The sequence below is a fragment of the Vanessa atalanta genome, chromosome 30 (genome assembly GCF_905147765.1).
Source record: "Vanessa atalanta chromosome 30, ilVanAtal1.2, whole genome shotgun sequence".
Lineage (NCBI taxonomy): Eukaryota > Metazoa > Arthropoda > Insecta > Lepidoptera > Nymphalidae > Vanessa > Vanessa atalanta.
In genome coordinates, this window is record NC_061900.1 from 3,351,422 (window position 1) to 3,376,448 (window position 25,027).

Sequence of the window (25,027 nt, forward strand, 5' to 3'; positions counted from 1 at the left end):
TCAATTGCATTTTTATTACACAATTTTAATAAACATATAAATAACAAATGTTTTGTCCTTGTCTGGCGTGGATGCTACGTGTCAGTAGAGAAAGTGACAGGTTGTTTTTTTATTAAGAATTATTAGCTTTTGTTTCGTTCTTGATGTCGTCGTAAGAAGTTTGGTTCTGAAAAAAAAAAAAAATGATTTAAATATATATAATATCTACGTAAAGATTTATATATTATAGAAGACGAAACGTATTTATGGAATAGAGATAAATTAATATTTTCGTGGAACAAGATAGCGGTCTCGTAAATTTGCCAACATTGCTCATAGACATTGAAGTATGTTTAAGTAATTATTTATCTGTATTCGTAGTCCATCATAAGAGGAGAAAAGCCAAATAAACAAAATTTGACACCAAATTGACGCGATATCATTGGTCGAGAGGTTGATTGATCTACGATATTTACTATGGATTTTTATGTCGACGAAACTGTTATCGGAATTTTGGAACTGAAATTTTAGTGGATATAAGTAGTTTAGTGTAATAGTGTTGTATTATAAATAAAGATATATTAATCATAAACTCTTAGTAGTGCACAATATAGATGATTGTTTATTTTTATTCCTACTTCGAACTAAAACGAGCTAACTTTTTTATCTTGGTGTGTGACAGTTACGCCTAACACTCGCCGAACGTCATACTTTACTATACCCTGTTTAAGTTAGCTTGATCTTTTTGACAGACGCGCTAGTGATGAGAAACAAAATATAACATATATAACAGTCGATGGAACGATGGAATGCGTAATTCAAATTAGAATTCATTTCTTTTTTTACTTATTTTTCTAGAAAGACTTATACCAGCTAAAGAGGCCCCAACCAAAAGGACCCCTGTTCGTAACAATAACTTAACAATGATCTTTAATAAGGTTTTTTGTAATCGATATTTGTAGCAGTTACTGCCTGTTATTCGCGTCCCTACCGTCCGACCGATGTAACATTGAACAAGCGTCTATTATTTACAGTTCAATTTTACTTCGAAGCAATATATGATAGAAAAAGTCTTAAAATTTTCGAATAACGCTCGAATCTTTAGGAACTTTTGTATTATATATATTTTTTTAAATATTCTTACAATTTTTAAAATCATTTATTTAAGAAAATAATATGTTCGTCATTGCAAAGTTATGTCGATCAGAAAAATTTACATCTGTCAAAAAGATGAAGCTATCTTGTACGGAGTGTAGTGTGTGTGTACTCAAAGAAAAACTATTGTTGTTTTTTTGACGTTGACAAGTTTTGACAGTTTATTTAGACATTAATAATTTTCCTCGTCCTATAAATGTTGAATGTTTGTTGACGTTTGTGTTTAGTCCATTTTGTTCTTTTTTGTGTAAATATATTAAATGTAATAAAATTAAGTTGTGAATAGTCCAATTAGGTGATATATCTTATTATATATAGTTTAGTTTAGTTTCTATTACTAACCCTTAATGCTTGTGTTGTTCTAGGTTACGGATTAACAAGGAAATTACTACTACTATATTTGGCTTTAAAATTTAATTGAGTTTGTTATCTCAACCATACCGATCAATCTCATTCGTGTCTTCTCCATCCTACGTGACATTGGCGAAATAATCTGTGCCCTGTGGCACAACTAAAAGCCATTAAACTAAGAATTGAATTGAATTGTCACTTTTTATAAACGACGTATTTTTATTAAAAACACTAGCTGTGCCCGCGACTTTGTGCGCGTTTGAATTTATCAAATAAGTTTTTGTTGTAGCCTAAGTTACTCATTACATCAGCTTTCTGCCAGTGAAAGTACCGTCAAAATCGGTCCAGAAGTTTCAGACCGGTTTTAATAATACAAACAGAGTCCAATTTTATTATATATATAGATTAAAATTTATACGAAATTTTGTTTTATTACAATTAAATAATCATAAATGATATTAATATCACTATTAAAAAAAAAAACCTATTTATCCCTAATGTCGAATTAAAAATGAACTCATAAAAAGTATTTAAAGGTCATTAAATTCTGTACAAAGACAATTACCTCCCACAGATCGTCCTCCCAGCTCGGGAACATTTTCTTGAATGTCGAGGGCTCCTTCCCTTGTTTCAGAGTGACAACAATGGCGGAATCAACGGTGCGCTCTAAACCATCGTCTTCTATGTATTTCTGTGAAATTGTTTTATAATTTTTACACTATTATTTATTATTAAGAGCAGAGATGGTCAAGTAGTAGGAGCAGGCACCGCTGGATATTCATGTGCTTAACTTGTGTTTATAATTCATCTCGTATTCGGTGAAGGAACATCGTGAGGATATCTGCATGTGTAAAAAACCGTTAAAGAATGTTGTGTGCTGAATATTGTTATAAAATTAATGATTTAATTTATAAGCTTTGGGAATAAAACGATCGACTCCAAACAGTTTCGAAAAATTTTTTTTTTATTGTACCTAATCACGAATATTTTACCAAAAAAAACCTGCTGAGTTTCTTTTACCGGTTCTTTACAGGGTAGAGGTTGCTTTACAAACCGATGGTGGAATTCTGACAATCAATAAGAAAGTGTAATGCAAGTTGGTACAAGGAACAAACACAATCAACTTGTTTCTTCTGTTACTCGACTGCATAGAGTCAGTAATTCTTTTGTGGGGCAATGTATACGGTTCTAGAACAGGATCCCAAAAAGCGTTCAAAATGCCTCTGTTTCCAAATTAAAAAAAATAATGTTTAGGAACGCTTGTGTGCGAAAGGTTATTATACAATTAGTGAGTTTATGGTTGATAACACACCGTGGAAATGAAACGATCTTCTGGCTATTTCTTTTCATATTGAATATTTGTAAATAATAAAACTAACAAAAAAGACCCGCTGAGTTCCTTTCGCCGGTTCTTCTCAGGCGTTTTCTTTTCCGAACCGGTGTTAGTGTTTAATTTGACTTGACTTGAATCAATAATTAAGTTATAATTCTATTTTGAATGAAGGAATTTGATTTGATTTGATTCGTTGATAAAGATGTTTGAATTTGGTATTTTGACATGTTTGCACCAAATCTTAACATCGAGTATTTCTTAATTTAACGTTTGCATAACATCACTATACTTACAGTTATGATGTCAAGTCTGGCTGCCTTGACACGGTCAGGGATGTTCGTGCCCAGCCACAAGTAAAGCTCCTCGCCATTGTCAAGGACATAAGCACCATCATCAGAAAGGTCCTGAAAGAAAATAGGTTATTTGGTTAAAATATTATCCTAATTTATGCAACAAAAACTTCACCAATTTTATTTCAACTGTTGGTAAAGAGTAACTAGGTTATTTTTTTCGGTTCTTCTTGGTAGAATCTACATTCGGAACCGGTGGTAGCTTTACTTTATGACTCCTCTTATGTGTACACAGTGGCCCCAGGGCAGATGCCCCGGTTGCCCTCTCCTAAGAATGCGAATGGCACTGATAAAGAATATCTAAGTCAAATTTCTAAAGGACAAACTTTAGGCTTTACTTACCGTCTGGCTGAAATCAGGTGGTAGCTCCTCGAACTTGATCTTTTCAGAGGCGGTGACGGTGACGGCGGTAAGTGTGGGCGGTGTGGTGACACGCCGGTTGACGTTTAGCTTCCAGCGAGAGGGATCTTCTTTTTCATCAGGGGCACCACCTAGAAAAAATGGGACAATTCGAATCAGCGATTTCCAATAGACCAAATTATCAATAATAAAGATCCATTAAACGAAACGATCTCCCAAAGCGATAGCGCTTGTGCTCGTTGAGAAACGAATGCGATATGTTGAAAATGTTTTGGTCAGAGTTTTTAACTTTGCCGTTTCATAGATTCAAGTCAATTGTAAAATAGTCATCGGTAAAGAAGACATATTATTCGATACAAGATTAAAAGATAAAAAAGCGTGGAGTTAATGCTTGTTGACTTCCAGGCAGGAGACATAACATACATATATAATTGTATTTAACTAACGTGACTGTATTTTTAGACGTTGAAAAAGAGTAACTACTGAGTTTCTTGCGGATTCTTCTCGGTAGAATCTACATTCCGAACCGATGTTAGCTTTTCTTTAAATAGTTTGTTAAATGACGATTCAAAAGTGCTTGTAAAAGCCTACTTGAATAAAATATATTTTGATTTGATTTGCCAATGAAGGTTACGCGCTGAAACATACATTTTAGGAAGGTAATGGTTAACTTGCCTAATAACTCCCAGAACTCCTCAGGTTCCTCTCCCTCTTGCACTTCAGTGACTTCTTTCTCGTCCCCAATCAGTAGAGACACGAAACCCTTTGCAGCTTCTTGTTCCTTTTCGTTTGACTCCTAAAAATTAATCCTGATTAATTTAGTCTGTGATTCGATTCTAACATCGTTCATCTAAATTAAATAAATGTTTTATCAAAGGCACGTACGACTGCGAAGAAAGTATTTATTAGAAAAAAAAACTTCCAATCATAAAACGCTCATTACGTACATACATACATTAGCAGCCTGTAAATTTTCCAGTGCTGGGCTAAGGCCTCCTCTTTATTCCACCACGCATATTCCACCACGCTGCGACGCTTGCTCCAATGGGGCTTGATGGAATACACATGTGGCAGGATTTTGTTAAAATTAGACACATGCAGGTTTCCTCACGATGTTTTCCTTCACCGCCGAGTACGAGATGAATTATAAACACAAATTAAGCACATGAAAATTCAGTGGTGCTTGTCTGGGTTTGAACCCGAAATCATCGGTTAAGATGCACGCGATGCAATGCTGATACTAAATATACTACAGAATGTCTTACAACTTTCACACTTTTTCGTCATTAGACAATACAAACCGCTATATCCCTGCGTTTTAAATCTGTAATATCTTCGAAAATATCCATTTAAAGTACATGCTGTAAAGGGTCATATTGATCTATATCCAATGCACAATGTATTTAAGGATGGAGTGTACTTAATTGGAAAAGCTAAAGGCCTCCTCTCCCTTTGAGCGAGAGGAGGCCTTTAGCTCAGCAGTGGGAAAAATTATCGGCTGTTAATGCTATGCTAATGCTAATGCAGCATTGCTACCGTGCGAAGCCGGGGCGGGTCGCTAGTATTTGTTAAGTATATTTGTACAAGCTAGCGCTGGACACGTGCCTGTAAGTTCTTTGACACTTGACGTCACACAATTCGTATGACTCAGTTACGACCATTACGTTATTACATTTTGATATGTACTTTGAGTGTAATAAAGACGCTCCGTAGTATCGGTTGGCTTGACAAACATATTGTTTTCTTTGCTTGACGACAACCCCGATTGCTCTCCGATCTACTTGACATCTGACATCTGACGAATTAAGTGAACGTGTGCTAACTAGTCCGTTCAATATTTATTATTATATCTATACTGAAATAGAAGATACGTTCCTCCTATAAGAGTGGTCTTACCTTCCCAATCCATAAGTAAACTTGCTCAGCAGTCTCCAATATAAATACGTCGTCATCTTCGAGGGAACTTGAAGTTTCTTCAACTTGGGTCGCTCGCATGTCGCCTCCTAACTTCGTGCCCTCAACCTGAAATAGAAAAAAACAATGGAATCATATTTACAAAGATAGTTACAGAACTCATTCGAGGGCCGGATCTACTATAAGGCTTTTTGAACTTCAGCCCAGGGCCCCATGGATTCAAGGGGGCCCCAACTAGGTCAAGACAAAGACAAAAACAGAGGATAATGCGAAATAATCCATAACTTTATTAAATTAAATAGATCGTATGGTTTGCAGCCCTACGAGTCCTTCAATTAATCAAACCCATTCAATCAATTTAATTTAATTCTACGTTCAGATATGCATAGTCTTAGATGGGCCCCTAAGTAGTGGTGGCCCAGGGCCCTAAAATAAACTTACGGTTCGGCCCTGAACCCTGATAACTGATGAACTGATATTCAGGATAATTTACTCCTTTCGCGACCTAGACAGAAGGGGGCTTTTTTGGAGTATCTGTAGGCGAGCGGGCAAATGGTCCACTTGATGTTAAGTAGTCACCACCGTTCATAGATATTAGGCATTATTAGCAATTGCACTGACCTTGTGAGCCAAGATTGTTTTGTCTCTTGTGCCAGTAGTTATATTGCCTAATCTTTAGAAACATAACAATACTAAGTACTGCTGTTTGGCGGTAGAAAATCTGAAGTGGGTGGCACTTATCCAGACGCCCTTACTGGGGTAACTTTGTATGAATAAGCCCTGTACGAAGTCGTGACGGATCTTCTATATTATATAAGGGTAGATTGGTTCAACGGCATCGGAGAGTAGCATACTGTTTGCCATAGCCCCCAATAGAGTCAATAGATGTGTCTTCTAAAAACTGGCTCTAAGCAGCGCGTTCAAACAAGTTAAGCACTTTTCCTTTAACGAGAGACCGGTCTTTGATTATAAAGGGTCATTACGGAGCTATCCATACATATAATAAAATTGGAGTGTCTGTTTGTAATATTAAAATAATCGATTTTTACTTAACGACTGTGCCATCTCGGCTCTTCGGCTCGGTCACGCGGGCAAAACGGTACTTACTCTGAAAAGTCGAACGCTGTCGTCGTCGAATGTTTTATTGAAATTTTCTGATTTGTACTCGTTATCCTTATCACCGCACAGTATCATGAGTTGGCCTGTAAATAATTTCCATTAAAAATATTAACATAAAAATACATTAAAATCTAAACAATTTATTTGTTTGTAATTCAAATAATGGTTTCGTCCTGATCGATTACAGCAACGATAAGGGTTACTAGGCAAATACGCAGGACATATAATAGTGCCCAAGTTTGTGCGCTAAGACTGGTGCGCTCTATTTTATTTATAGATTTTCGAAACACCATCGGCATGCTCACAAAATATGATTTAAGTTAAAGTTGGTAAAAAATTCTTGTAAAGTCAGTATTCAGTGCAGAATAACAAAAAAAAAAAACAAAACACTACACTCCTTAAGATAAAAAACAAAAGTTTGATAAACAACTTGAAAGAAAATAAACAATTACAGATTAAAAAGAAATAAGAACAAAAATTAAACTTGACATTCCATTCTCTCATTATAAACCAATGGGACGTGAAATTCAACACCGGTAAGAGTTCAGGTTACAGATATTTTGACAGAAAACCCCTAATAAATTTTAATCCGCCCGATCTGGAGTTTGAACACAGAATCTCGGGATCTTTTGCCTTATTTGTACACTATCCCAACGAGATAGTCATACAAGGCAATTTTGATGCAGCGAAAAGCACCACTGGAATTTCACGTGTCTAATTTGTGTTTATAATTCATCTCGTGCTCGGCGGAAATCGTGAGGAAACCTGCATTGGTCTAATTTCAACAAAATTTTTAAAGGGTATACCTTTGAATATGTTCAGGAAGTGTCTTATTTCTTTCCCTTGCGGTATCTTCACCATGGTAACATTCCCCTCCAGTTCTTCTTCAATTGCAGTAATGGCTTTGACACCAGCTAACTTAGCTTCGTCGTCAGCGTCTTTGCCCTGAGGAATGTTTGATACTAGTTAAAAACCCGGCATCGCTCGATTAAATAAATAAAACTAATAGTCCAGTCAATAAAGCCTAAAATCCCTAACAAATTCGTAACACGGCGAAATTTTGTAAGTTTTTTTCGTAAGGTAAAATAACTTACCGTGTGATTTTGCAGCGTCGTGGGTTGAAGGGAAAGGGTTGAAAAGCCGCCCGTTGAACTGTTACGTCGACGTTAAAAACGCTATTTACGAATCCGAATATTAAATATCATAGATCAATCGAGCTCTCGACCAATGATATCGCGTCAATTTGCTGTCAAATGTTGTTTATTTGTCTTTTTTCCTCTTATGGTTGGAATAGAGTATACCCAGATGGGCTTGCGCAAAGTCTAACAAGTAACCATTACAGTACTTTAGATTTAGAAGTGTTTTATACAACTTACGATCCATAAATACACAACAGTGGCGTCTTCATCGTTTTCGTCTTTGTAATCATATCTCACAGCATACACCTCGCTTTGGTACAGTTTTGGTGCTTCAGCTTGACTCTCTGTTATATCTTCTGCTTCCTCTGCGGCTCTGGTAACAATTTTTATTATAAGTTTTTTGGTAGGAGTTTGTTATACGCGGCTTACAGTAGAGGGACTGTCAACTGTCAGAAATCGCCTTTTTTTATGATATCGGTAGGCGGACGAGCTAATAGGCTACCCGAAGGTAAGTGGTCACCACCGCCCATATACAATGGCGCTGTAAGAAATATTAACCATTCCTTACATCAATAATGCGCCACCAACCTTGGGAACTAAGATGTTACGTCCCTTGTGCCTGTTACACTGGTTCACTCACCCTTCAAACCGGAACACAACAATACTGAGTACTGCTGTTTGGCGGTAGAATGTCGGTAGGTTTGAACGCGAAAGAGTAACTGAGAGAAAGATAGACAGATATTTTCTCATTTATAATCTAGTACAGATCTATATCGAGCTGAAATTACTTGCATATATGAATATAATAGTTAAAGTCCAAACTTACCTGAAAATGGTAAGAGATCCAGCACCCTGGTCTGGCATGTAACTTCTGGCGGCTGCACTTTTGCCAATAAATTTGGCAACTGCATCCGAATCGTCAGCGTCACCGGAGAAGTATCCACTTTCTGCAATGAATTAATTCAATCATTTTTTCGCCCAGACGACCGGATTTCCAATTCAACGGGGAAATACAAACGTTCTATCATTCCTCGCGGTCATTACTAGTACAGTAACTATTTATATTTTATTAGTATATCGTATAGTTTACGGGCCGCCAAGCGATGACAAAAGTGGCAGGATCGATCCTGACTCCTTGGGCTATTGTCGTCCCCACTCCTAACACAAGTGTACACACTGTGTACACACACTTGTATACACACAACACAGTGATAAGCTTAAAATGAGGGCCAAATAAGAATATTTGTAATACCTTAGTTCATTCGGGACATCGCTACTTTTTTTATAGATAGAGAGACTGAAATACTGTGAACGTTGTATATAAAGACTGTAGTATATTTAGTATCAGCATCATTACCGTCTTTACCACAGGGCACATGGGGCACGTGCCCAGGGCTCCATCCTGAGAGGACCCCGAAGAACCAACAATTTACCAAATTAAACCAAAAAATATCTAGCAAAAGGGCCCCATATTCATGGGTGCCCAAGGGCCCCAACATAGCTTGAGACGGCTCTGATCAGCATTGCACCCGTGCGAATTTGGGCCGGGTCGCTAGTTAATAATAAAATACGTACCAATGTCAGAAGCGATGGACCTGACAGAACTGCTGGAAGGCGTCACCGAATCCCAGTTGTGGAAATATTGCTTAAACGCACTACTTTCAGCTCCCTCTATCACTCTTGTCACGTGCATCTAAAATTATCAAAGAAATTTAAGGCTGGATCTCTATTTAAGGAGTTTTGGAGGCTATTCCAATACGCTGTTCCGATCTGAGTTGGTGGACACATGCAGGTTTCCTCACGATGTTTCCCATGACTAACGAGTAGGAGATGAATTATAAATACAAATTAAGCACATGAAAAAATCTGTGGTTTGAACTCGCAATGGTCATTTATGGTATGGAAAACGTTGGTTTTAATCAATGAAAAAGAAGGCCGCGAAGTGGGAGCGTGAAGAGGCGTCTCCGCTGAACCGCTCCGCCACAGAATACGCGATATGCGATCCTTCTGCATTTTTTTCCCCACGCCGTGATCGTCGCTGGACCTAGGGAGACTAGTTGGTCCCACATACACATATCAATTTAGAGTGATATTTGTTTTGAATATACTTACCCAGGAAGGGTATTCTTTAGCTTCTAAAAATTTCTGCACGATATCGTTGTAATTCTTCTTGATATCCTCATCGACGTCATTTCCGAGCCATATGTAAATTCCTGAGCACGGGGTGTCCAAAATGAACACATCCTGAAAGTGAAAGTAACAAATTGTACACAGGGTAACAAGTGATATTTAGATAAACTGACTTCTGAGATAGATCTTCTGTAACGAGAAGTTAAAGCTTTTTCTTATGAAATGTGTAAACAGACTGGGTCGTAAGTGGTCACCATCGCCCTTAGACATTGGTATTGTAAGAAATATTAACCATTCCTTACATCAATCTGGCTTCAAGCCTGGTAACTAAGTACCCCTGTGTCTGTAGTTACATCGAATTACTCACCTTTAAAGCCGCAACACAAAAATACTTGCGTGTAAGTGTGTGTAGTATTATTAAAGAAAAAAACACCCACACAAACTCCCACTCACATACACACGCACACACACTTGAAAAATAACTATGGAATATAAGATTGTATAATTTTTGTAAATATTAATAACGTTTTCATGCTTTTTTTTTTTTTTTTTTTTTATTGCCCGGGAGGGCAAATGACTCTGCTCCACCTGATGGTAAGTGGTAGCAGAGTCCAAACGCGACGACGGCTAGTGCAGTTGGGAAAGGTGATCTGCTCTAGCCGCCCCCGCCTTGCCGGCCCGCAAGATGCCTCTTCACGCCTCGCTTGAAGGAACCCAGGTCATAAGAGGAGGGGAATACGTGCGCTGGTAAAGAATTCCATGTTTTGGAAGTGCGACAAAGAAAAGAGTTGCCAAATTTCTTTGTACGCGATGGAATTGATGTCACAGTTAGGCGGTGACATCGAGAACCAGCACGCGTGGACTTGTGAAGGAAAGGGGAAGCAGGAATAAGGGAGAATAGTTCCTCTGAGCACTCGCCGTGACACATTCGATAGAAAGCGCTGAGTGCCGCTATCTCTCGACGCAATTGTAAAGGCTCGAGGGTGTTGGTGACCTTTACATCGCCAATAATGCGAACCGCACGTCGCTGCAACCGATCCAAGGCCTCCAGTAGGTACTTAGCGGAGCCATCCCAGAGGTGCGAGCAATATTCAACGCAGGACCGTACCTGTGTTTTATACAGCAGGAGCAGTTGAGCAGGCGTGAAAAAACGCCGCACCTTGTTCAGGACTCCGAGTTTACGTGAGGCTGTTTTTATAACAGCCTCGATGTGATCCCTTGGATTGAGGTCGCACCGAACGTCGATTCCCAGTATGGCGACTTTGCTATGTATCTCCAGCGTGGTGCCACAGAGGGAAGGAGGAGGGGAAAATGGTGACTTTTTCGCTGTGAGAGCGCACACCTGTGTTTTCTTGGCGTTAAACTCAACAAGATTGTCAGAGCCCCATTTAGCGATGAGTCCTAACGTCCTATCGAGCTCAACAACAAGATCCCTCCGTCTCTCCTCAGTTTCCGCCCGTCCAGCCGCTGCGCGTCCGTGGTATCCCCCGTGCACTGTACTGTCATCTGCATAGCAATGTATGTTCCCGAGAGAGAGCATATCATTGATATGCAGAAGAAAGAGCGTGGGGGATATCACAGACCCCTGGGGGACTCCAGCATTCACTACATGGGATTTTGAAGCGCAACCATCAACTAGAACGCGAAGGCTGCGCTTGTGTAGGAAGCTAGCAATCCAGGTGCAGAGCTGAACCGGCAGACCGTATGCCGGCAGCTTGGAGAGAAGACTTCTGTGCCAGACTCTGTCGAAAGCCTTGGAGATATCGAGGCTGACGGCCAACGACTCTCCACGCTTATCGATAGCTTCACCCCAGAGGTGTGTTACGTACGCTAGAAGATCACCTGTGGACCGTTTTGGTCGAAACCCGTACTGACGATCATTAATTAGACAGTGATCTTCTAGGTAATGGATCAGTTGGTTGTTTAAGATCCGTTCCATCACCTTACAAAGAACTGAGGTGATAGCTATTGGCCGATAATTTGCCGGGTCAGATCGATCCCCTTTTTTGGGAACCGCTTGCACATTAGCTTCTCTCCAAGAATCCGGCACACATCCTGTAGAAAGAGACAGCTGGAACAGGCGCGTTAACACAGGAGACAGCTCCGCTGCACACTTCATCAGCACTATGGCTGGTATTCCATCGGGACCGCTAGCTTTCCGCACATCAAGTGATTGTAGCTCTGCACGTACATCACGTTGCCTGATTTTGATGTCAGGCATCGTGTAGCCACATGAAGGAATTGTTGGTGGCAGCGCACTACAATCATTGATTACGGAATTATCCGCAAAGAGTTTTGCCAGAAGATCAGCTTTCTCCTGCGGACTGTGAGCTAGCGATCCGTCCGGATACCTGAGCGGTGGCAGCGAAGGTTGACAGAAATTGCTTTGCACAGATTTGGTCAGACGCCAGAAGCTACGGGAGCCTCTAGGTTGTGAAATAAGGTCATGGCCAAACCGCGCAATGCGCTGTGCATCCGCTCTTGTGTATGCCTTCCTACAAGACTTGGAAGTTTTATTGTAGGTTGCTTTCAGTGAGTCAATGTTAGATGCCCCACTAACGCAGCCATTGATCCACGCGCGATAAGCCGCCTGCTTAGAAGACACAGCATCGGCACATTCGCGAGTGAACCAACGGTTACGCGTACCCTTACTGGCGAGGTCTGAGTTAGGAATGTAGTATTCCATCCCCAACAGGATCTCACCAGCAATAGCAGCGGCGCTAGCTGTCGGGTCATTCTCACTGAAGCAACGCTCCTTCCAAGGGACTGACGCATAGTAATCGCGCAAACCGTCCCAATCTGCCGACTTATAGTGCCAAATGCGACGTTTGCTTACCGTTGGTGGCGGCAGCTTGGCCTGTGGCACTTTGGTAGATATCAGGCAGTGATCCGAAGAACCAAGTGGAGCCCGAACCTCAACCTGATATTCCACCGGGTGGCTAGTCAGCAGAAGGTCCAGTAGGGAAGGCGCTTGCCCGTCAATGTCTGGGATCCTGGTGGGCTGATCAACCAACTGGGTCAAGTCATGCGTGAGAGCGAAAGCATGGGCAGTCCTTCCTGCATGGTCAGTTTTGGAGGACTTCAACCATGATTCATGGTGAGCGTTAAAGTCCCCCAAAAACACCAGTTCCGCGTTAGGAAACTGCTCTTGCGCAGCATCTGCCACCCGACTAAGATGGTCAAATAGTCGGCTTGTCTCCAAGTCACCATTGTGGGATCTGTAGAGGCACACGTAGACCCGACTCTGACGAACCAAGTCCACACGTACCACTAACAGGGAGAAGGAAGGGTCCTCCAAGCAGCGCAGACGGTGACAACAAACATCCGTCCTGACGAACAAGCATACTCCGGCTTTCGCTTTGAAGGATTCTTCAAGCATGTAGCCGGGATAATTAAGGTAGCTGGTATCGACAGGACGGAGTATTTGAGTCTCCGTCAGAAACAACATTGCTGGCCGTGCTGTCTCGAGATGGTGGTGGACAGCATTGAGGTTAGCGTGGAGTCCACGGATGTTAACGAACTCAACCTCAAACAGCGTGGGAATGGTGGGGGTGTGCACCGCTGTACGACCGTCATTTCTTTTATGCACTGTCATGGATAGGGGGAAAAAAGAGGAAGAGACGTGAAGCGAGCGATGCGTTGCCACGATAAGGACGGTCAAAGTGTGGAGCTGTGTTTCCCCAATAAGTTGCCAGAAGAGAAAATAAACCGACCCGCCGGGCGGAAGGGCCCCCGAACCCTCCCGGTAGTGGCCGCCGGGACCCCACCGTCCGGTCACCAACCGGCACGACGGTCCACACCGGGATTATGCGTGGCCTGGTGGGGCAGCCTCGCGAGCTGGTTAGGAACGCTTGGGCCCCTGTACTCTGCCACGGGCGGCCAGCGGAACAACCGTTTCTACGGGTCTCCCTGACCGGCGGGTCAATATACTTTCCTCCAGCATTGGTTCAACAGCAACATCCACCGGACCAACACTTATCGCGACAATGCGCGCTCGGGCACTGGCTGTACGCCGGCTGATCTCGAAACGCGGCTGCAAGCAGCCACTTCACGAGTGTTTCACCATGCGTACGGTGGTAACAAGCCAGGCGGATGATTGACATCCTACCACCAGATGAGCAGATGGTCGCTCAGATGTCCCTTAGTCGCCTCTTACGACACCCATGGGAGAGAGAGGGGCAGTGAATTGTATTCTTACTCCGTCACTGCACGGAAAAAACACACACAATGATAAAGAAACACTCAAAGAAGGGAACGGGACTGTTACTCCTAATTACAGATTATTATATAACCCAGCGAGGAGTGGACTACACCCAATAGATTGAAATAAGATTAATTTGTACAAGCCAATCATAAAACTAAACTGCTCTGTTTTAAAATAAATAAAGATTTATTATTATTATTGCTTGGTGGTAGAATATATGGTAAAAGGTTGGAACCTTCATGGGTTTGAATAAAGCCCTACACCAAGTGAAGTTTAGTATTAAAATGCGTTGAAAATACAAGTAAATCAGAAATGGTACAAATGGTGCTTTCATTGTTTATTGGTTTTGAGCTGGAACTCTTTATGGTCGAGTTGGGTTTTGAAGTTTATCTTTAATATAAGTATCTTTACACTATAAACTATGTTATTGCTTTGGTTTCGTTTATCGAGAAATTCACAGTAGTAGTCCGCAGTATGGGTGTTGGAAGATGCTCTCCCATGTATCGAAAAGCACTTGAAGGTGTTGTTCCTGTCTCTTTCCCGCCGTGTCTAATTTGCCTTTCATCGGATTAAAAGAGGGAGAAAATACGAAGTGTACTTGCTTCCCCTCACATTTGAGCGATATACTATCTCCTGAATAGTTCTCTATTTAGTTCTCTATTTTAATACAAGGGGGTAAGGTAGTAAAATATCAGGTGTATTTAAAAATAAAAGACCACGTGATTAATTTCGGTCCCTTATATAAAAAATTGTAATAAAGTTTTTTTTCTTACCTCAGAGCTAAGTTGTTTCTGTTTGAATGGCTTATTTAATTCTTCAAGTTCGAGTTCATCACCCGCAACCACTTTGTAGAAGTAGACGGTTGATGCACTAGTACGTGTAAAGGTCTGCGAAAATGGAAATAAATATAGTAGAATATCTGGTGTACTCATGAGCTATTCTACCGCACTGGTACCTACCCAGAGGGGCTTGCACAAAGCCCTACCACCCTATTTATTGAGTACTATTTGATTTTCGATGTTATCAATCATCAAATTCTGACATTTCTCACTCGTATTTCGTGTTGAGTGATTTCTTCTCTCAGAATAAGACCTACAGTTGTAGATTTTTACTATTAATAATCAAAGCACTATTTAACTCTGTGGTTAAATTTGCAATTAATGTCCGTATATTAATTATTTTAACATCCCGACGTTTCGAGCACTTTGCAGTGTTCGTGGTCTGCCCGTGACCACGAACACTGCAAAGTGCTCGAAACGTCGGGATGTTAAAATAATTAATATACGCGATTAAATCCGTTAAAAACTAGTTTTATTTCAATATGTAATAATAGCGAAAATCTAAATGTCCGCCTATTTGAAATAAAAATTAATACTAAAAAAGTGTTATCTACTAAAATTGATGTATCAAACTATATTTGTACCTGTGTGTCCTCGTCATCGATTAGCTCGTCCTTCGAACCGGAGCCAAGAGCTTCGAAGAACAGACCGTAGTCATCGTCGGACGAGAATTCATCTGAATTTATTGGAGTTTGATAAAATAAATTAGCGTCGTTAAATTCGTTTCGAAATTTTGTCTTTTTTTATTTTTTTTTATGGCATTGATTGGCGGACGAGCATATGGGCCACCTGATGGTAAGTGGTCACCACCGCCCATAGACAAAGGCGCTGTAAGAAATATTAATCATTCCTTACATCATGCGCCACCAACCTTGGGAACTAAGATGTTGTGTCCCTTGTGCCTGTCATTACACTGGCTCACTCATCCTTCTAACCGGAACACAATAATACAGTGTACTGTTATTTTACGGTAGAATATCTGATGAGTGGGTGGTACCTACCCAGACGGGCTTGTACAAAGCCCTACCACCAAGTATATGTCCAAATGTTCGAATATGTAGTGCCGGACTTTAGTATAGAGGAATTGTTTTTAAATGTTCACAAAATTTGTACTAGGCAGTATATATTTATGAATAAGCGATTTAATTGTTCATAATTTGTAGAACTGCACTATAAAATTTGAAGTGTAAAAACATTCGCTCAAATGCGTTTAGTAAATTAACAGACTATAAATGTGACAATGCTGGCCCGCTTAAGACTTTCTCTTTTTAAGGAGGAGGTAGAGCTACTTCCATGACTGTTATAGTGAGGGATATGGACTAAAAACGTGGCAGAATTTAGGATTCTTCACGAGATCTTCCATCAAAATTTCGCCGAATAAATTCAGCTGCGAGCCCACGATTTTCAGTTTTGATTCACAACAAATTTCATGAATCCAGTAGGCTTTATATAGACTTAACAGATCAAGTTTACAGTTTTATAATTAGTAATGAATAATGACAATATGAGTATTATTTCTGAAGTGATAACTTCTTATGGGAGGGTAAACCACTTCGTTACGTAACGCGTTATGGCGTCAGTCCGTCTGGCTTCCCTTTCTCTTACGCATACGGCAGCGATCTCCTCTCTCACTCTAATCTACAGCCGTATTTCGGACAGTTTAAGTTATCACTTCTCTCAGAAGTACCGAAACTTGATGGAAAATGGTTACCCCTGCCGATGACCACCTGCAATACTTGAAGGCGTGCAGGTGAGATGCCTTTAAAAAATGAGTACACTATTATGGATTTAGTAAAGGTGTTAGTGAAAAAAATTACCAATAATTTCAATAGTAGCCCTTCCGTTGTGGTAATCATCACGCAATTTATTGGCAACGCTGATGATTTTTCTCTTTTGTGTCGCCTTAGCGCCTTCTGGAACCAGCACGAAGATGTCGTGGTCTACTTCTAGGATGAAACAGTGGTCTCTTGTCAGCGACGAAGCTTCTGGGGGCACCTGAAATGTTTTATTCGTTTTTACGAATAATAATTTATGACCATCGAATTTCGTATTTTTTTGAAGTTTTGTAACATGTACAGGAATCTATGACGAGGATTATTCCACGATGCAAGTACGGAGTAAGCTTATACTAATATTAGATACACTCATTGAGTTTCACTAGTCACATGTTGCAGGTGTAATCTCAGGCACAAGGGACGTAACATCATAGTTCATGAATAATATTTCTTATAGTAAAATCACCAATTATTATATCTTCGAATTCGGCAGCGTAATTTCTATCTAAGTTCGCCAAAATGTGGTAAAATTTTGTTGCGTCATCCGTGATCGATAATAATTTAAATTGACTTTCCACCTGTGCAAACCATATTGCAGGCTTCTCTGGCCAGAAAGGTGGTGTCCTGAATTGTGCAGAAGCAAGTGTGAGGGTAGGAGCATCCGTGCTTTCCAACTCAACGCGCTCCATCTTCTTAACGCGGCGTGGACGCGTATTCACTTGCGAAGCTTGTGAATCACTGTCGCTACTCATCTTCTAAATAAGCGTGAACGGCGGGGTCACCAGTTTGTGGTAGATGTGTGTAAACACGTATACGAGGAAATAAAAGTACTCACGCTAACAGTCCAGTACACGTATATTAGTCACAGTTCACAAAACACACAAGAAAGTTCAAAAGGTCAATAGAAGATAGACAGAATAGAATATAGACAGTCACACATAGAAATATAGCACAACACAAAAACTTAGGAACTAAGGAAATATAAAGTAATGAGAAAACAAAGCAAATCGCATCGAACGTTAAAGCCGACTAAGTATGTGACTACTTGTTCCGCAGTAGTCGGTAGTCGGAGAATGATATCCGAACGCCGTATACTACGGGTTTCGCCCGAGTATGCTTGTGAATTAATTATTTATATATATTTTGTTATTTAATATAAATTATAATGTGTATGTATGTATTGGTGAAATGTGTAAGATGTTTATAATATTAATACATAAATAAATATTAAATAAAATATTATATTATGTTTATGTAAAGTGTAATAAATAAAATAAACTAAATAAATGTAATAATTCGCCTACAATGTCTATAAAAAAGCAAAATCCATTTCAACTTTCAAAAATTTAAAAAAAACTGTTACCTGAGTAATTAAGACGACTTAAATTAATTATCAGGTGTTTTGTTTTTTGCAATTTTAATTCGAACAAGACCATCATGAGCGTGAACCAGAGCTTCGTCGTACGTGGTCCGTGAGGTTAAGATAGAAGATCATTTTAAAGGGTGAATAGGGACAGAAGGTTCTTTCAGAAATTGTCTGATGCATAGCAAAGATATTCGTTTCAACCGACGATTCACAGATACATATCGAAGTTTGATTTCATTGAGGACTGAATTTGTTTTTTAATTTATTTTTGTTTCTGTTATATTTGTATCTACAACCAGTAAAGTTAGTTGCCATATTTAAAAATGAATATATCTCAACGTTATATGATTTATCCTGATTTTCCCTAAAAGAACTCTACATAGGATATATAATTGTGTCAATTGATATACAATGTGTCATGTGTACACCTGGGAAACTTACTTCTAAAGGTCAGATATTTTTTCCATTATTTTTACCGACATTTTTGTATAGAATTCTGAAGCGTGCAATGCTTCCAGGGGTTAGGACATTAAAATCATTTTGTAATTTTTTATAATATCGGTAGGCGGAGCAGCAAATATGCCACCTGATGGTAGGTGGTCTCCACCGCCCATAGACAACGGCGCTGTAGCAAAAATTAACCATTCCTTATATCACTTATTTTTGTTTCTGTTATATTTGTATCTACAACCAGTAAAGTTAGTTGCCATATTTAAAAATGAATATATCTCAACGTTTTATGATTTATCCTAATTTTCCCTTAAAGTACTCTACATAGGATATATAATTGTGTCAATTGATATACAATGTGTCATGGGTACACCTGGGAAACTTACTTCTAAAGGTCAGCTATTTTTTCCATTATTTTTACCGACATTTTTGTATAGAATTCTGAACCGTGCAATGCTTCCAGGGGTTAGGACATTAACATCATTTTGTACTTTTTTTATGATATCGGTAGGCGGAGCAGCAAATGGGCCATCTGATGGTAAGTGATCACCACCGCCCATAGACAATGGCGCTATAAGAAATATTAACCATTCCTTACATCACCAATGCGCCACCGACCTTGGGAACTAAGATGTTAGGTCCCTTGTGTCTGTAGCTACACCGGCTTACTGTACTGTACTGTTGTTTGGCGGTAGAATATCTGATAAGTGGCTGGTACTTACACAGACGGGCTTGCACAAAGCCCTACCATCAAGTAATAATATTTTAGAATACTTTTTTATAATTAAAGACAATTACCTCTTCAATCCTCATGTTTTCGCACCCGGATAACTTAAGAAGTCTCTTCTCTACTCCAGCATTAGTTTCGACTTCATTGAATCCCGATTCGTTCCCTCCTTCCAAATACCTTATAGCTGGAAAAATGATTAAACTATTCATCAATTCAAATTTCTGTTGCAAGAGAATTTATTTCAAAGCATATATATATATATATATATATATATATATATATATATATATATATGTCGAGGAACGAGCAACGGCATCTGTTAACACGATCAAGAACTACGCCTCGGTGTTGCTATTTAATAAATTCTCGATATCGAAATATGTCAAGTTGACAATTGGGTGGAATTGATTTTGCGAAACGGCAACACTGTATTCTATTGAGCTGTCATTCATTCGTTCGGTACCGAGGTCATTCAAATTAAATTAACGAAGTGAACCCCAGTCACTTTATCTCTGACCGCAGCGCCCTGAGCACATCGCGTCCACCGCATTTCGATATCCTTTTGCATCGACCTAATTAATAGAGTTTATTATTATTTTGACGTCCGTTACGGTTTTGTTTCAACACCGAGCAACGGAGGAAAAGCGATCTGAGAATTGACATAAACTCTGAATTAAAAAAGGCTCAAAAGAGTTTCTTGCTGGTTCTTCCCGGTAGAATCTACTTTTCGAATGAGTGGTTTACTCATTTAATTAACTTTGTAACATGGCGATTCAAAAGTGCTTATGAGTGTAAATACACTTTCAAATAATAAAGAATATTTTGATTTGATTTTAGAGTACATTGAGAAAGGGCGCGCCTGATTGGTGAGATAACGAATGATGATGAAATCGTATGTCCAAAGGATTAGAAGAAGTCACCTTCTTCACGATAATACCGCGTATCTCTTGCTTTTGTTTATATAATAGTTTTTTTTTGAATTGGTCAATTAAAGCAAAATTACTCACCAGGTCGAAAATATCCCAAAAATTGACTGGTCTCATGTCCTTGTACTTCTCTATGGTGAACAGCTTTGCCTCCGAGTTGATCATCGAGGGTTACCGTCAAAATAGCGGCTGCCCCCTTCTTGTCTTGTGTTGTCTGGTTGCCGAGCCAGAAGTGTACATCGTGGGAGAGGGTTGAGTTATCAGCACCAGATGTCTGTTGGGATTGAAAGATATGGGATTTAAGAAACAGTACATTCGTCCCAATAAAAATAGTATCGTTATATCTGTAGTAATTCATTCGAATACTCTACAAAGTAAAGGAACTATGGAGCGAGCTTTGCTCGGAGTATCTTTGAAGGATAACATTGACCATGACATTATTCATTGAAGAATTGGAGTCGTCGATATAGAAAACGTGGGACGCTAAAGTAGTAATGGAATGGTAATGTATCTTGAAAGAATTAGGATCGTTGGAGTCGATGATTTCTTGGAAAACGTAGTTAAGAATGCCTAGATGGACAGATGATTTGAAGAAGATAGCGGGACCATAGCGGATTCAGATTTACCGGTTCCAGATACGGTTACGGATACGAAATTATTTTGGATTAGGTACAATAAGATAAAATACTATCAGCTATACTCTCTTTAAATATATTATCATGAATATTTTTTTTTATCGGTGTCTGTGATGATTACGGAGCTCCATGACATGTGGATATGGATGCCAATATACAAAAATTTCATTATACCTTTATGAGTACATAAGAGGAAGTTTGAACGAACATGGTATGGGAATTTTATGCTGAGAAATGAGGACCATGTTATGAGGAAGGTTTGCAGCATGGACGTGGATGGATATAGAGGTAGGGGACGACCAAAGAAACGATGGATGGATTGTGTGAAAGACGATATGGTTAGAAAGAATTTTACTTGTGAAATGACGTCAGACAGAGAAGTATGGAAGAAGAAGACATGCTGCGCTGACTCTAAATGAAATTGGGATAAGGGCAGGAGGATGATGATTTTACCTTTAACACGATGTAGGAGTCTCCATTGTAAAATTTGCCATATTGCTCTTCTTCGATCGTTACTGGTTCGAATTTCTGTAATATCAAAATTTAAGTGTTATAATACCAGCTTTGATAATCAGCTTTAATATTCTCTACGGACAAAGCCTCTGCAGGACTTTGTCCGTAGAGAATATTCATTATTATAAGTACCCATATATACAAATATTTATATATATATACATATATAAAAGCGAAAAACCGCTCACTCACACTCACCATGAAACCATGAAACCACATGACATGACACCTACAAACATGAAATTTCGCAGATTCCTTATAGTGTGCAGACATCCGCTAAGAACGGATTTTACGAATCTCCAACCTTAAGGAGATAAAACGAGGATGGAAGTTTGTACGAAAGTCCTATGTTTTTGAAGTAAGGGACTTGAAATTAAATGTATGTAGACTTGACTCAGTCAGTTGATATTATTGTCTGACTTAAGTCATTTGACTTCTAAAGATTGTAAAGTATATTTAGAAATCAACCCCAAGAAATTTATACCATATTTCATGGAAGATTATTCAACGGTTTAAGTATGAAGAAGTTACTTTCGCGTTTATAACATTGGTATATATTTAGTTTAATTGAGCAATAAGAGTTACTATTGAGTTCCTTGTCGGTTTTTAATGGCAGTCTGTTACAACTTGACTTTTAATTTAATCTCATTAATTAATAAACTTGGTGGTAGGGCTTCGTGCAACCCCTCTCGGTGGGTGCCACCCACTCATCAGATATTCTACCGCTATCAGCTACTCAGTATTGTTGTCCGGTTTGAAGGGTGAGTGAGCCAGTAACTACAGGCACAAGGGACGTAACATCTTAGTTCCCAAGGTTGGTGGTGCATTGGTGATGTAAGGTATGGTTAATATTTCTTATAGCGCCATTGTCTATGAGCGGTGACCACACGTCAGCCAACACATGCCATAAAGTAAAATAATAGTCTTGCCAATATAAAATACTGTTGGAGATTTCTTAAGTTAAGAGTGGGGCTATGAAGACGGTTGCTATATAAGCGGCTGAATACCAGCGCCTCGCCCCTTTTCGGTTGGCATCTGTCGCGCGAGATAGACATGTGTCGTAATTTAAGTTTTGTCATATTTTATAAATTGTTATTAGTTTTAATTTTGAAAGAATTTGTCTCATTTAATTCCAAATAATCGTTAAAGTAATTATAAATTTTAGTTTTAGGTAATAAATTGTACTTTTTAAAAAAATTTAACCGCTTCTGATTTCTAATAATACATACCTATATTAGTTCGCATGGATTCGTAATATGAATCACAGTTCGATAAATATTTATCTTTTTTTATATTATAAAAGATTAATGAACGTATCTTTTTGATGTACAGCGATCGCACTAATGATAGCGCAATTGTAATTGTGATTTAATTCTTGTTTATTACATCAGTTTTAAAAGTAATCGCTCTTTTTGTAATCTTAGAGCTGTCGCTCGCTGATTCGCTTACGTTTTATGCTTCGTCCAGTGTTAGGCGTAAACGGTCCTGAGAATCGAAGTACAGTTACGGCTTTACCTTTTAAACTTCCAACTTCTAAAATTCGGGATGCTAATTAAAACTTCTTGACAAAAAAAAAACAATTATTTATATTAGACTGACATGAGATTTAGAATCAGTTCCTGGACCAAGAGTAGCAAGTCAGTGCTATGATGTTACGTAGAATGAGAGTCTATTTTTTTATGGTATAGATGGCAAACGGGCAGGAGGCGCACCGGACGGAAAGTGACTACCACCGCCCATGGACATCTGCAACACCGGGATGCTTGTAGTTCCGATGCCGGCCTTAAAGGCGCATTTTCATTGGTCGATAAGTCGGTAGTTAGCCCGATTGCAGGGAGTACCCGCATGCGAGCTAACAACCAATGAAATCCACTGGTCGATAACTCGGTCGATTAAACGTGTCCGGGTGATATCCGCATTAATATATTGATATTTATATATGCGTTATAGAAATCACCCGCACCCCGTATGCGGGCTCTGACGACCAGTGAAAACGATAAACTCTTTGCGGGCCCTATGGCATGCGTTACAGAAATCTCCCGCACCCCGAATGCGGACCTTATCGACCAATGAAAATGCGCCCTAAGATTCATAAAAATTTGTATCGTACATTTCAAGTTTATTGCGTTTGGACAGACAGACGAGACAGTATTTGAACTTTGAAGACTATTTAACATAAACTTCAAATCTTCCAAGATGATTTAAAACCATTTCCTCTGATCCTTCCAGGCATTTTAAATTTCAAGTCTGTAATAGAAACTAGTAGGACTTTCATAGGAAATTCCAACACGCGTTTAACCCCCTTTGGGGTGAAGTTTCGAAAAATCCGTTCTTAGCTGATGTCTACACTTTGTAAGGAAAATACCAGCCAAATTTCAAGTTTGTAGGTGTAATAGTTTCTGATTCATTCATTCGTTATTAATCAGGTATTTCGCTTTTATATACATATTTTATAAATATTTAATTAAATGGTAAGGTAAATGAGCCACCTGATGGTAAGTGCTATCCACAAACCATCTCCAATGCGCCACTGAACTTGGGCTCTAATATACTATGTCCCTTGAGCCTGGATCACTCACCTTTCAAGCTATAACACAACAATACTAATCCTTCTTGGTGGTAGTACCAAGTTAAAAAAATGCAACTGACTTGAATTGAAAATTAGTAGAGGTCAACGTTAAAACTAAAGACCAGAATATTTTATTGTTTTTAAATTTGTTCGAAAATATACCGCGATAATTCGTCATGACTTAAATTGTAATAATGATTTAACATCAACACTATAGCAGAGAAACCATGATAATTTTAAAGGTTTTTGAATTGATGTCGTAAATAAACACATTTTTTGCGCTTACATTGCAATCGCTGGTTGAACCTTACGAGATAGATCAAAATAATGTTCTACACCTTAAAAAGGTCTTCAAAAAAATCCGCAATGGTATAGATGATAGGTCTATCTTAGGGATAATCCAGAATAGCCATATTTTATTCTTTACTTTTTACGAGAAATTATGGCTTATTTTCGAAGCGATTTGAAGCAATACAGCATTAATCCAATTAAGTACCTTAAAAAGATTGCTCATTTAATATAGATCAATATGGCCCTTTACAGCATGTAATTTAAATGAATATTTTCGAAGATATTACAGATTTAAAACGCAGGGACATAGCTGTTTGTATTGTCTGATGACTGAAAAACTGTGAACGTTGTAAGACATTGTGTAGTCAAAACCGGGGCGGGCCGCTAGTTTAGTGTAATTTAATTTCAATGCACTTACTTCAATTGTCCAGATTTTAATCCCAGATTCTTGTCCAACATCTTCGAACGCTGGATGTTCCATACTTGAAGTGATTCAACAGACGTGCGTCACACTGGACAACTAAATGTATTATGATCGTTGTATCATAGATAAAGATTTGTGTGCCTTGAATACAGGGTGTTTGATTTATTTAACAAAGTAAGCAATGGAACTATTAAAAAAGCTGAAGCAAAAAAAAGATCTAGATATTAGATCTAGATCTTATGTCAAATTACTTTTTTGTCCCATTTGCTGTCGAAACACTTGGCCCTTGGAGTAATGGTGGAAAAAGCTTCATCAAAAGTATAACACCTCGCCTTATTGCCTCCACTGGTGACAGGAGGGCTGGTTGGTTTTTTGTCCAGAGGATCGGAATTGCGATTCAACAGGGAAATGCTGCTAGCATTCTTGCCACCACCACCACGCATTTATGGTAACTATTTTTAATTCATATTTGTAT

The 25,027-nt window shown here is 39.1% G+C and overlaps 1 protein-coding gene across 1 annotated transcript; it reads right to left on the reverse strand.

Moving 5' to 3' along the window:
- On the reverse strand, positions 1-24,635 carry LOC125075270 (gelsolin-like). The gene is made up of 19 exons (XM_047686984.1): positions 24,547-24,635; positions 21,209-21,283; positions 20,202-20,394; positions 19,263-19,378; positions 16,691-16,868; positions 15,458-15,549; positions 14,808-14,921; positions 9,813-9,944; positions 9,276-9,393; positions 8,527-8,647; positions 7,938-8,073; positions 7,368-7,506; positions 6,550-6,644; positions 5,425-5,550; positions 4,204-4,324; positions 3,511-3,659; positions 3,112-3,222; positions 2,051-2,176; positions 1-166 (listed from the first exon to the last, which is right to left on the reverse strand). Exons 1-19 carry the CDS (start codon positions 24,607-24,609, stop codon positions 113-115), a joined length of 2,259 nt encoding a protein of 752 aa, XP_047542940.1. The 5' UTR covers positions 24,610-24,635; the 3' UTR covers positions 1-112.
- Between the last annotated feature and the right edge of the window lie 392 nt (positions 24,636-25,027).